The sequence below is a fragment of the Sprattus sprattus genome, assembly GCF_963457725.1.
Source record: "Sprattus sprattus genome assembly, chromosome: 1".
Taxonomy (NCBI): Eukaryota; Metazoa; Chordata; class Actinopteri; order Clupeiformes; family Clupeidae; genus Sprattus; species Sprattus sprattus.
Window position 1 is genome coordinate 28,689,292 of NC_137920.1, and position 12,435 is coordinate 28,701,726.

The following is a 12,435-nucleotide window of genomic DNA, read 5'->3' on the forward strand; positions in this document are numbered from 1 at the left end:
TGACCTGGATACAGAGTCCGCCACCGTTTCTCCCTTCCCTCTGTCTGCCCACACTCACTGCACATCCAGTGATTGCGAACTCGACGATACAAAAAAATGAAGGTGAATTCTTGTTCTATAGCTGACCTAGATTAAAGTCAGCTTATGAATTCTGTCGAGCTGAATCTCAGTGTAATGTTATGCAAATCCCCTACTGCCTCAGGAAAAGTAAAAACTAATAAACAGGCACACCAGTTCTGACAAACAATATTCAATGTGTCATCTCCTCCGAGGACAATGAGGCTTCACTTTACCAAGTCCTTTAACTGAATACCATATTACAAAATAAACAGAACGTTTAGAACGCCAAACTTGTCGTCTCACATAATACAATTAAGCAATATAGCACGAGTGGGAGTGGGGTAGGTAAGGGATAATCCCACGGGCGGTGTTCGGCCGTAGCCACCGAGGCCGCTAGGCTGTTATCATGGAACAGTGAACAAACTCTCTTGCCTGACTGTTTAATGTGTGATTCCAAGTTGACTACAATATGAGTAATATGTGTAATAACAAAACAATGTCAAATTCCTTCAGGAAATCATCAAGGCATGCGTCCAGTGGGAATACACATTAACTCTACTGCACTTTCCACAAAGCTAAGCTGGTACACAGCCCATCCCCCCATGACAGGATGTGTCAGTTAAATCTTCAAAAGCAGATAATACAAGTCACTACACCACCACCACCGGGCACACACACAGCTCACTTTTACACACACACACACACACACACACACACACACACACACACACACACACACACACACACACACACACACACACACACACACACACACACACACACACACACACACTCAGTCTGACAATCATCATCAGCTCACATGCTCTCTCTTGCTCTCTCTCACACACACACACACACACACACACACACACACACGACACACACTAGAAACACACATCATACCCAACCACCACCACCACCACCAGCCCACACAGACCCCCCCCCCCCCCCCCCCCCCCCAAACACACGTACCAATACAAAACACAGAGCCTCCACAATCCAAGCCCAGATGGCCCTACAGCAACGCCCCCCAGCCCTCCTCTTGGCATCTGGCAGCACATGATCCTCTTTACGCTCCTTACCCCCCTCCTCATATATTGGTGATCTGCTCTTCTGCTGCCTGATGCCTGCCTGTCATCTCCCACTAAACCAGCTCTTTGGATTTAGCCCATTCTCTCTCTCTATCTCTCTCTCTCCTGTTTTTGAGCCATATTCTCCAGCCCTTTCTCTCTCTCTCTCCATCTAGGCCTATCCATCCATCATCCATCCACCCATCCATCCATCCATCTCTCCATCCATCCATCCATCCAAGTGTCTACTGTCCTCCAACATGACTGTGTTTTCTTTCTCACTCTCAATATCCATCCATCCATCCATCCATCCATCCATCCATCCCTCCATCCATCCAAGTGTCCACTGTTCTCCACTGTAACCATGACTGTGCCTCCTTAAGAGGCATCATATCACTGCTTACCCTCTTAACCTCCTCTCTGGTGGCAGTCAGGGCCTAATGCAAGACTCTTAACACTGCAGCCGGGCTGAAATCAAATCAATGGCTGGACGCTAATGTGGAGTCAGGTTACTGAGCCCAGCCTCTGCTCCGCTCACTGGCTGCCTGTGCTGCGTGGCACTGATGAGCTGCTCTCTGAACAGCAGAGCACAGCACAGCACAGTACAGTAACCCCCCCCCCCCCCCGGCTATTCACCATACCAGCATCCACAACAAAGACAAAGGAGGAGAAAAAAACTGAGAGTAGATTGTGTAAAAAATAGTTTTTGTGGCAACACACAGATATTGACTTTTCATGGAAAGCATCCACACACAAAAAAACTGTGTAAACAATATCGGTGTCTACTAGTTCCTTCTTGTGTTTCATGCCAGGGGGGGTGGAGATTTGACCTCAAAAACAGTGTGTCTAGGTCTGATATCCAAAACACTTCTGACATGCACAATTAGTCTAGATGAATTAATAGTTTTGCCTTTAACAATTCCAAACATGTTTGACCTGGATCACGATTCTTCCATCCAAGTGGCAGAGTGATTGTGCGTTGTGTCCACACAACCTCACACTTATCATGGTATCTCTGTCACTTGACAGCATCATGGCATCACATCCAGGTGAGGTGGAAACGAATGGAGAGAAAAAACAACACAAGAGAAGGAGAGTGGGCTAGGCAAAACAACCACTTTATCAGAAGGTCCTTATCATAGAGGACTTATTAAGATTGTCTATGACAGGAACTTCGCTAAGGAATCAGAAGAACCACTGGTGTGTACCCACACGTCCTTGTTTATTTCAGTGCAAATGTGCTGTATTGATTTCCCCCTCCTGTCCCTATAATGTAACCCCACAGTCACACCAAGCACCTCTCTGTGAATTGTCCTGCATTGTTCTCCCAAAACAATGCAATCAGTGTCTCCCAGCACTGTGGTAGGATACGCACAGACTACCCTCACACACACACACACACACACACACACACACACACACACACACACACACACACACACACACACACACACACACACACACACACACACACACACACACACACACACACACACACACACACACACACACACACACACACACACACACACACACACACACACACACACACACACACACACACACACACACACACACACACACACACACACACTTTGTTGACATGGCCATGATGTGTATGTGGAAGTGTGACTAGTATCTCCTCAACAATACGTCCTCTCTGACAAAGTCAAAGGCACTGTACGTCAAATGCCACAACTATGCCCATGTTCACATACATCTACCTCCATGTTCTCACCAGGGTCTGTCTGGCTTGATGATTTGCACTGAAGTGAAGTCTCCAAAACTCAAATATCAATTCATTTTGTCAATAGCCTTGCGTAGACTACACCAAGTTTGAATCTCTATCCATCATTTTAAGCCCTGGTAGACTCACTCACTTAAAAACGGTTTAGAAGGCGGTGCAAAGGAAAGGCCCTAAAACACTTCGCAAAGGGACATGTCTAAGCGAGTCCATAATCTCATTTTGACTTTTATGGTTTTCATATGCCTCAGCTCATCCATTCGTATTCCACCGCATTCCATCCGTACTCGCCTACGCCAAAATCCAACATAGCTATGTAAGCAGTCAGTGTTGAGATAGATCAGATACAAGTCAAATTCAAAACAAAAAACAAAACAAAATCCCTAATGCACATGAGTCTTCCTGTCACCACAGGAGGTATACATCATATTTGTCTCCTAAGCTAGCCTAACCTAGCCAACTAACGTTAGCTGAGCAAGCTACAACGGTCTGGGTGGCATCACTGCTAGCTTGCTCGTCGCAAAAAAACAAACACGCAGAGCAGAGAGATTATGCTGGAGGATACACCTGCTAAAACAGTGTGTCGTCAACCCCGATATTCTGACAACAGACGAACATCGGTTGAGTCCATACAGAAATTGTAGCCATCTTTAAATCGATATGCTACATTTCGACCTAGGCAGGGACTACAAGATACATTGACATGCAACTCACAGCTTACATTTCGGTACCGTTACCCTCTGTGGCTAGGTTAGCTTGATAGCGAAATTACACTCATTCATAGAAATCTCAGACTGCGGGACAGACGAGCACGACAACAGCCGGAACAGCTATAACAACTCCTGTCCTTCGCAAATCAATACTGTATTTATTAGAATATAACTGTCATAAATATGTGGTGGAACATTTAGCAGCTTACCTCACCTGACCTCCGATGTTCTCGTCAAACTCTTCTGTCAAACAACATATATACCGGAAATGTCCTTTGGAAAAGCTCCACCCATTATGGGCTAACGTATCACCACCACCAATTGAATTTCAGGCTGAGGCTAATCGTAACCAATCATCTCTCAGAGAAAAAATATTTGCTGAACGCCCACCTCGTCCTAATAGTATAGTAATAATAACCAATGAATCTACAAGGTTGACAGAGGACGCCCAACAGACCACGGTGAAAAGAGCAAAAAAGATTAACTATCAGGATTTTTGGAGAACACATACACCGGTATAAACAAAGGCCCTTAAAGTGACATCATCATAGACTAGAGCCGTTTGTTCAATCACTTATTTCCAGAATTTGATTAAAATGTCCACTTCAAAATCACTGAACCACTAGGGTTATGGCTACGTTTGCCATAAGGAAAACGTTTAAATAGTAGCTGCTACTTACTTAACAGTGTAAGCCTACATGTCCTATCTCTGATGCTGATGGCATTTCCAGAATTCTAAATAGCTGGGTAACAACGCTGTTAGTATCCTATGCTATGATATGACAGATAACATTTGTGTTTCCTGTATTGGCTAATTAGGCTATACATTATCGTATGATTAATGTTTCTTCATGTCGCTGTAGGAGCTTACCTGAAATGTTGAACAATTTCAGCTCTTAAAATGTGTTGGCGCCATCTACTGATCTAACGTTTAAATCAGGTTAGGGACGTTCAGATAGCCTACAGATTTTCACAATTAAACACACAAAGTTTGAAACGCTGTTTTTATGATGTAATGAAAACATAACCACTCGATTTCACCTAATTGGTGAGGTATGTATTTCATACACTTTTACGGTTGTGTTTAAATCAGGACTTTTTTGTGAAAGTACAATTTGCACATATCACAGTGTCATTATCATGGCTATGTGTAGGCCTAGACTTACAGTCAGCATAACTATCCCCACATTACAAATTACAAAGTACAGAGCAACACAAACTATGTGTTTAAAATATGTGTAAGTGTTGTCAACCTTATAACAGAGGTTGTCCTGTGTGACTTTGGCAGATTTGTTTTACTGCCAACTACTTATCCTGTTGTCTTACAAACTCACTACTCTCGTGTGTACACTGCACCTCTGCAAAGGCCTTGTTGTATATGTAACTAAAATAATATATATTTAAGTGGCACATGTAAGTTCAAATCACCAAGGGGGAATAAGTTCTTGTGATAACACAAAACTTTTCTTGTGCAATGGAAACTTAATCGTGTAGACACAATACTTTCTTTTGCCCACAGGATATTGTTTGCTGTGCACCAGAAAGTAAAAGAAAATGTTGATGCTCCCTTTAGAGGCTCCACATGTGTAGGCCTATTTGTGAAGTGATTTTGTTTTCCAGCTAAACATAGTCCAAAATGTCACAGGCATTACTATGTTAATGCTGGTATTTATCTTGGTAAAAGGCAAACAAAACATATGTGCAGTTGCACAGGCTTACAGTTTGGGAGCTAACTCATAGAAGATGTGTATTCAGATGCAGCCCATAATTCTCATAGCCTATCATAATGTTTTTTTGATCAAATTCTGCAAATTACTCTACCCACTGTGGCTTAAAGATGCAGCCCATAATTCTCATCGTATACTCTTTTTTTATCAAATGCAGCCATTTGCTGTTCACTGCTTACGCAAAAAAAAAAAAACTCCTGTGTTAGTAGGCTACATACAAACACAGAGGCTATAGGACCGAGTCATAAACATTGCCAGTCAATCAACACACGTGCTTAACGTGCTTCTCCTGCAGGACCACGGAAGGGAGGGTAGGCCTATACTTTGTTTTGTTGGCTTTTGAGCTCAAATATCAACAGCCCTAAACGAATTGCAGACTGCATATTTAAGTCCATTGGTACTTCCACTGATTTGAGTTTGTACCATCTTTAAGCAACACTAATCCACGTGTGGCATCGGAGCTGTATGATTAGCCTATACCGAGCCGACGCATTACTCAGACGTGTAGGCTACTCTAATCTTCTAGACTCTTTATTCACATTATAGGCTAACTATATCAAGGTAGTACACTTTCTATGTATGCCACTCATCTCCATATTCTCAGTGTATTGCTTATTTGAATTATTTCTTTATTGGCAATTTGGCTAAAACAGTAAGCTATCTGTCATTCCGTCAAAGTGTTTCTCTGTTAATTGTAATGTCACAACACGCTAACCAGATGTCTGGTTATCAGGGTATAAGTGAACAAACAGTTCATAAAACTTCTACAACATATCTACATGTCTAACAGGGTCAGAGGGTGAAGGGAACTTCAGGAAAATGAAAAGAAGGAGTCCATTAGCCCATCTGTTATGTTCCATAAGCAAAAAAAAATCGTATTGTTTATCATCTTAAATTGAGTCTTACTTCCATCTTTTTGAGGACAGAAGAGGAACAATATAACGGCAATATAATCACAAAACAGAGACGAGGTAAGAAGACTCCTAATTTTGTATTTAAGTCTTTAACACAATAATGTTAGTAGGTAAAGCTCTCCCAATATTAGTTTGAAGAAAACTTGAATTGATCTGTATGTCAATAATAACGCTCTTTCGTGATGATGCACTGCCACCCATTGTTTTGGAGTAATATTGCAGCATTATTCTTCACATTGCAAATTCAGATTATTTTGTTTCATAATTCAGAGTTTCAGTGTCCCATCGGGCATTTTAGAAAAGTTTACAACTTATTTCCGCAGTGTATTTTCTTATTTCTCATTTACGTGACAGACAGTCATTGGTCTACATCAATATATAGATGCAACGAGGGCTGTCGCTGATAAAAAAAAATATTTCGGTGACAGATCATAGACCTAGCCTACATTTCGTCGTGAAATTGGGTAATCCTTTGCGTTTACTTGGCTGTGTACTCTTATCATGTAGTTTGTTGTAAACTTTTTTTTAAAGATAAAATAACTGGATTCACTGAAATATAATTTTTACTTTAATTGTTTGTCCTATCGCGTAGGCTATATTAGTGCAGTCTGCCTTGGAGCTCATTTTATTGCTACAGTGATTTCAGCTCTCATTTCAATGTGGAACTACTTTTTCACATTAAATGTCGATGCAAAACCAACCTGTCTGCATCTGTCAGATCTTAAGAGTAGCCTAGGCCTTCCTGTTAAAAGGCCATGTCATGTTCACTTAAGTTGTAACCCTAGACCCTATCAATATGCCTATGATACAGAATGTAAAACAAACTTGCCTAATAGTAAAACGTGAACAACATGCAGACCTACTGTCTCAATACATACAGCCTATAAAGAGGATTTTTGGCCGACGCCGAATACACAAGTCGGTGCGCAACTTTTCTTGGCTGAGGATTTAGATTACTGAAAATCAAAAACATGAAGCTTCAACCTGGTGAATTTTCTATTTTGAGTATATGTTGAATTTAAGAAGGCTCTGCAATATCACGACTGCAGCTTTACACTGTTTGTTTTACGCATGTTTCATAACCTTGGGGATGAAATACATTTGAATTTACAGTCACTAAACACAATATTATATTTTAACAAGACCCAAAACATTTGCAATAAAATCAAGAAATCAACAATAATGAGGGTAAAAATTCTCCACAATAATCTTTATTGTTGACTAATAAATATTTGGTCTTTCAAGGCACTTACAAACTAAGGCCATTAAGTACTGAAGTTGCGTGGCGCACAACTTTTGCATGGAAGTATACTCTCTCTCTGTATCAGACTCACTCACACGCACACACACTCTCACACATACAAGAACATAAAATGCACCCGATTGAACAAAATGAAACGAATTGGCGTTGAAATATGGGCTGTTTACATTAATCACTTCAGTGCCCCTCTTGCAAGTCGAGGGCTGCTGAAAGACTATCTCATCACTTTTCTTTTACGGGCAATATGCTTATAATCGACAAACAAATTATTTACAATACGCAGTTAACATAACTTTTCTGAAAGAAAATGACAACCCCATTATAGAAAAAGACAGCAACTGTCTATTTGAGAGGTTGGTCTGATCTAACTGAACAATCTTTAAAAAAGATTAGACTATACTTCTTTAAATTTGATAAACATAAAATAAAACTACTTTGTACATAGTTGTAAAAAATATCCGCCATTTTAACATATCTCATAATTGGTGTAAGGGCACGTTGTTCATTTTATATAAAAAGTCTCTGCCAGCAGTAAAAAATCTACTTATGACAAATAGTACATTCCATAGCCGACTGGTCCACCGAAAAGTCCGGGTACCGGAAGGCCGGGCCTCGGGATGGAGTTTCCGTACAGAGATGGGGCGCCTACGTGCGCACCTAGTGGGAATGGAAGCGCAAAGGCAGGTAGAAGTGGTTTGGACGCCAGCTTGTATTTCTCAAGCTCGGCCTCCTGAAGTCTCTTGGCTTTGGCCCTCCTGTTCTGGAACCAAATTTTCACTTGGGTCTCCGTCAGGTTGAGAGAATTCGAGAACTCGGCCCTCTCCGCGATGGAGAGATACTGCTTCTGGCGGAATTTCCTCTCCAGCGACAGAAGCTGCGAGGTGGTGAACGGTGTCCGAGGTTTGCGGTTGTTCTTGTGTTTGCGTAAGGGGCAAGGTGGAGGGCTGGGGTTACCTGTTGGAGAAGAACACATCACATGTTAAAACATCAATATCTACCAGAACAAGGAGAAACTTGTAAACATGCAAAGTATAAATGTGAGTTATCTACATTACATAACATTCGAACAATATTATGTAAAGGATTTACTGTATGCTTAAGAGCCCACTGTGTGACCTGTATCGAAGTAACAATTTCCAGTTGGATGAGAGGACTGTAGGTAAATAATATGATATAACTCCTTCAAATGCAATATATAGTTAATCTGTGTTGTATGTTTTATAGCCACTCGTTATTTTAACTACAAATACCAAAACCTTTCGTTAAGTTCGGCCATTTAGACTTTATAGGGCTCTTGTCATTTAAACATTGCGCAGCGCAATGAGTGAGTTGGTGCCATTTAATGCTTCTAGATTTACCATAGGCAGTCTAAAGGCAGTCTAGGCAACACAAAGCAGAACTTACGTGGAGGGGATGAAAAAGAAGATGTCCTGAACCAAGTGCTCTGTTCTTTATCACTAAATTCTTCATTATCGTCATTCAAACCATCGGACGCGTTAGGAAAGCTCTCTGAAGGCATGTTGCTTTTCTCGGCATAGAATGTCCTCGGGGACGAAAACTGTCCCATTTGTTCCGTGACAGGTTTCGGTAGTACTAGTCCTGCTCCGGCGGCGGTATACACAGTCCGGCAAGTGGTTTTCTTCGAGATCAACGATTCGACGCTGAAGGGCAAACTGCTTGTTTTAGTTTTGAGCACCTTGTCAACGGTTGCCTCGTTTGGCCGGACTTCTTCTTTTTCGGAGTCCGCTTTCTCCTGTGCTTTAACCTCATGGGAAGGGGAGCCTTGTGAAGAATTCATCCTACAAGTGGATGGTGCCATACACTAGGGTATGGCTATTCAATAGACTTCAGTCTGAGTATCCCTTCTCTTTGAAGTAATGTCAGTCCAATGACTGTTGTGGGTGAGGTCGGGTATAAAAGGCTCAAGAATTCCCCCCCTTTCACGTTGACCAATCAGCTTGTCAACCGGGTCGAACGTCTTCCAATCACCTTGTCAAGTTGGATTCGTTACGTTTCTAGGTTGCATTTTGATTGGACTAAATGCCCCATGAAAGACATCAAGAGGATATGGAGAAAACCGAGTAGTTAACTTTAGACGTCTTGCTGGGATGATGTATTGATAGCCCAGAGGCTTTTGACTCCTTGGAACACTAAGTAGACCAATTTTAGCGTAATTAACCAGTAGGGAAGCGTCCAAAGTATCCTCACCCAATAGTTGAGCAGTCATTGAAAAGGCACAATGAAATAATCACACGCTGACACTTGTATGCCAAGACAGAGATGGGGAAAATAAAGATGACCAAAAAAACTCAATCTGTAAACCTTCAAGTAAATAAAACACGAAAAATGTATGGATTGCTATGCCCATCCTTTAAACTCCACTATTAGACTTAAAACTAATAACAAATAAATACAACCACCCCTTTAACCAGCGAAAAAGTACGCTGCAAAACATACATCTTATGCTCATAAATCGTTTAAAAAAATAAGTTGAACAAACAACAGAATCTGGCTATTTGCAGGAATAACTATTTGTAAACTTAACTTACATACAGGCCTATCTATTTAGAAATTGATTAGTTATGATTGTTGGTCACACAACATTTCCGCAATTTAAAGCTGGTCACGGTCTTTTAGGGTTACAAAAGGCTCGGTAGAGAAGCAACAGGCGCTTTTTTTCTCTTTAGGTCTCAGCGTTTAATAACCCAGACAAGTTGTGTTTTGGAAGGCGCCAGGCTCGGCGAGATCAAAAGAGAAGCTACCTCGGGGAGAAAAGGCAACAGTTAACTCCACTTAACCAATTGTCCTCCAAATATTTCATAGTCCACTGCATAGCTGGAAGGCCAACTGCTGACATCAAAAGACGTTAACTGTTTCTTTTCTGGAGTATCGCATACAAAATATTTCTGAAGCATATTCCTGATATAAACATTGCCCGGCATCTATTTTTCATTTTAACAAGGTTATAAGAAAAAAATGGATCACCACATAATCGATTAGTTATATTTCAATAAAAGCCTAGTATTTTCCCAAATCCTAACAGTGAAAAAGTGGGCTACCACTTCGCAATAAAGTAGCCATTATCTCAAATAAACATCTGCAATCGAAACGTTTATGAATTCGCGTGCAGAACGAAAAAAAACAAAAACATGTTGATTGTAAGCCAACGTTTGTATACAAACTTCATGAAACCTGATACAGCCTTTAATAATACGATCAGGTCTGATCATTTCTTTTTTGAAAACGTGTTGTCACTACAGACTCATGAGAAACCTGACAGACGTCCCATCAAAGGCATTTTACACTGAAAGTGCAGTCTCTGAAATGATGAAGTCCTTCAACTTGTCAGATTTTGTAGCCTCCATATGTTTCCAATGGCCATTCATTACCCTGAATTACTCTGATGGCGCTTTAAATGTCATCGGGTTGTCACGCAGCAGTTACCCAAAAACCATAACTACTGCAATTCTTAACAGTCTTAAATGCATTTCAAACAATTGGGATGTATTGATTTTAGTGGAATGAAACGTATTTGTATAGTCTGGTCCTCACAGCGCAAAATAAAAATGCATATTCCAGTCAGTCGGTTATATCATAGTTTTTTATGTGTATAGTCTGAAAAGGCACATACACAAATATATTCATGTTTGGTGTCACACTGAGTTTCATGACCCCAGCAGAGCAACAGGTTATTTGAGGATCTGATATTGCTATCCTTTGCCAAAATGTTCGCTTCCCAGGGAGAGTGCTGGCACGATTTGTCAGTCAAGTGATGTATCAGCTACAACACACCGCTTAATTCAGTAGCCTACCCCATCGTCCACCTCTCTCTTCAACATACCCGCCTAGAAGCAAGAAGTGTTGGTGTTTCCAATCGTCAGTTTTCTAACACTCTTGTCGAACTACTTCCATCAAATCGTTAATTATTTATGTGATTTGTCACCAAACAGATCCATTACGCAATTAAGACTTGGTAATGCGCACAAAATGTAGGATCTCTTGATGGAGTTTGTGTTAATGTGATTATTGTCCCCTATTGAGGTACTTCAGTAAAACGAGTATTGGTTGTTCTAAAAAAAAAAAAAAAAAACGGTCACAACACCTAGGCCCACTCATTTTAATTGAATTGAGACGGTTAATAATTAAATGAATCTGGATAGAGCATTAATGACTGACACCAAGGACAATACAGTAGGCTGCACCAGCATTGTCTTGCCCGTGAGGGACCAGTTTTTTTTCAGTGTTCAGAGAAGGAGTTGACATCACATGACCACATTAAATAAAAATACCACAATTAAAAAAAAAGCTGTCCAATTTATATGAAAAAAAACATATGAACAAGAATCTGCATTATACAGGAGAAAATGCAGCAGCCTTTTCATGCTCCAGTTATTACACCATTGTGTGTGGACCATGGGAACAGGGAAATAGGCAATGCTCATTTATTTAGGTTGAGGGGAGAACTCAAAGTTTATTTTATTTTATTACATTTTGACCTTTATATATATACACCACATCAAATTGTCTGTTAGAATGTGAGACTGGAAAGATGTTGATTTTTGTACTTACATTACCTACTAGTAATTAACTATTAACTAGTTAGGATGTCACATTTCTTCAAGAACCCTTTATGGCCTACAATTTACCTCAGACTGTCCTTGTATTTTATCCAGGAAAGGATGCTGAAATTCTGACAATAATTCTGGATCTCAAGTTTAGTTTTATATTTAAAGTTGTCATCATCCATGGCAAATGACTAATATAATTGATAGACCTCTTCTATTTGTTGATAATAAAACTCTTTATCGCCCACCCTTTGACTTTCTCAGGTCATCACTGTAGTGGGCCCTATGCCTGTATACCTGCAAGTCTAATTTTTCTCACAACAGGTAAGCCCAGCTGTTTTGGCTTAGGCGCCCATAGTCATTACCCCTACCATCTGATCCCAT

The 12,435-nt window shown here is 40.7% G+C and overlaps 2 protein-coding genes across 6 annotated transcripts in view; both read right to left on the bottom strand.

Moving 5' to 3' along the window:
• Positions 1-3,817, bottom strand: part of pnpla6 (patatin-like phospholipase domain containing 6) — a 37,720-nt gene extending 33,903 nt beyond the window's left edge. For 3 of the 5 annotated variants that reach the window (XM_080838859.1, XM_080838856.1, XM_080838858.1), the window contains exon 1: positions 3,794-3,817. The gene's annotated coding sequence lies outside the window, so the exon portion shown is untranslated. The remainder of the gene's footprint in view (positions 1-3,793) is intronic. The other 2 variants (XM_080838860.1, XM_080838857.1) reach the window with 1 other exon arrangement.
• Positions 3,818-8,030: 4,213 nt separating this feature from the next.
• On the bottom strand, positions 8,031-9,305 carry msx1b (muscle segment homeobox 1b; the record flags this gene model as incomplete). The annotated part of the gene is made up of 2 exons (XM_080835487.1): positions 8,031-8,440; positions 8,891-9,305. 2 exons carry the CDS (start codon positions 9,303-9,305, stop codon positions 8,031-8,033), a joined length of 825 nt encoding a protein of 274 aa, XP_080691613.1.
• Between the last annotated feature and the right edge of the window lie 3,130 nt (positions 9,306-12,435).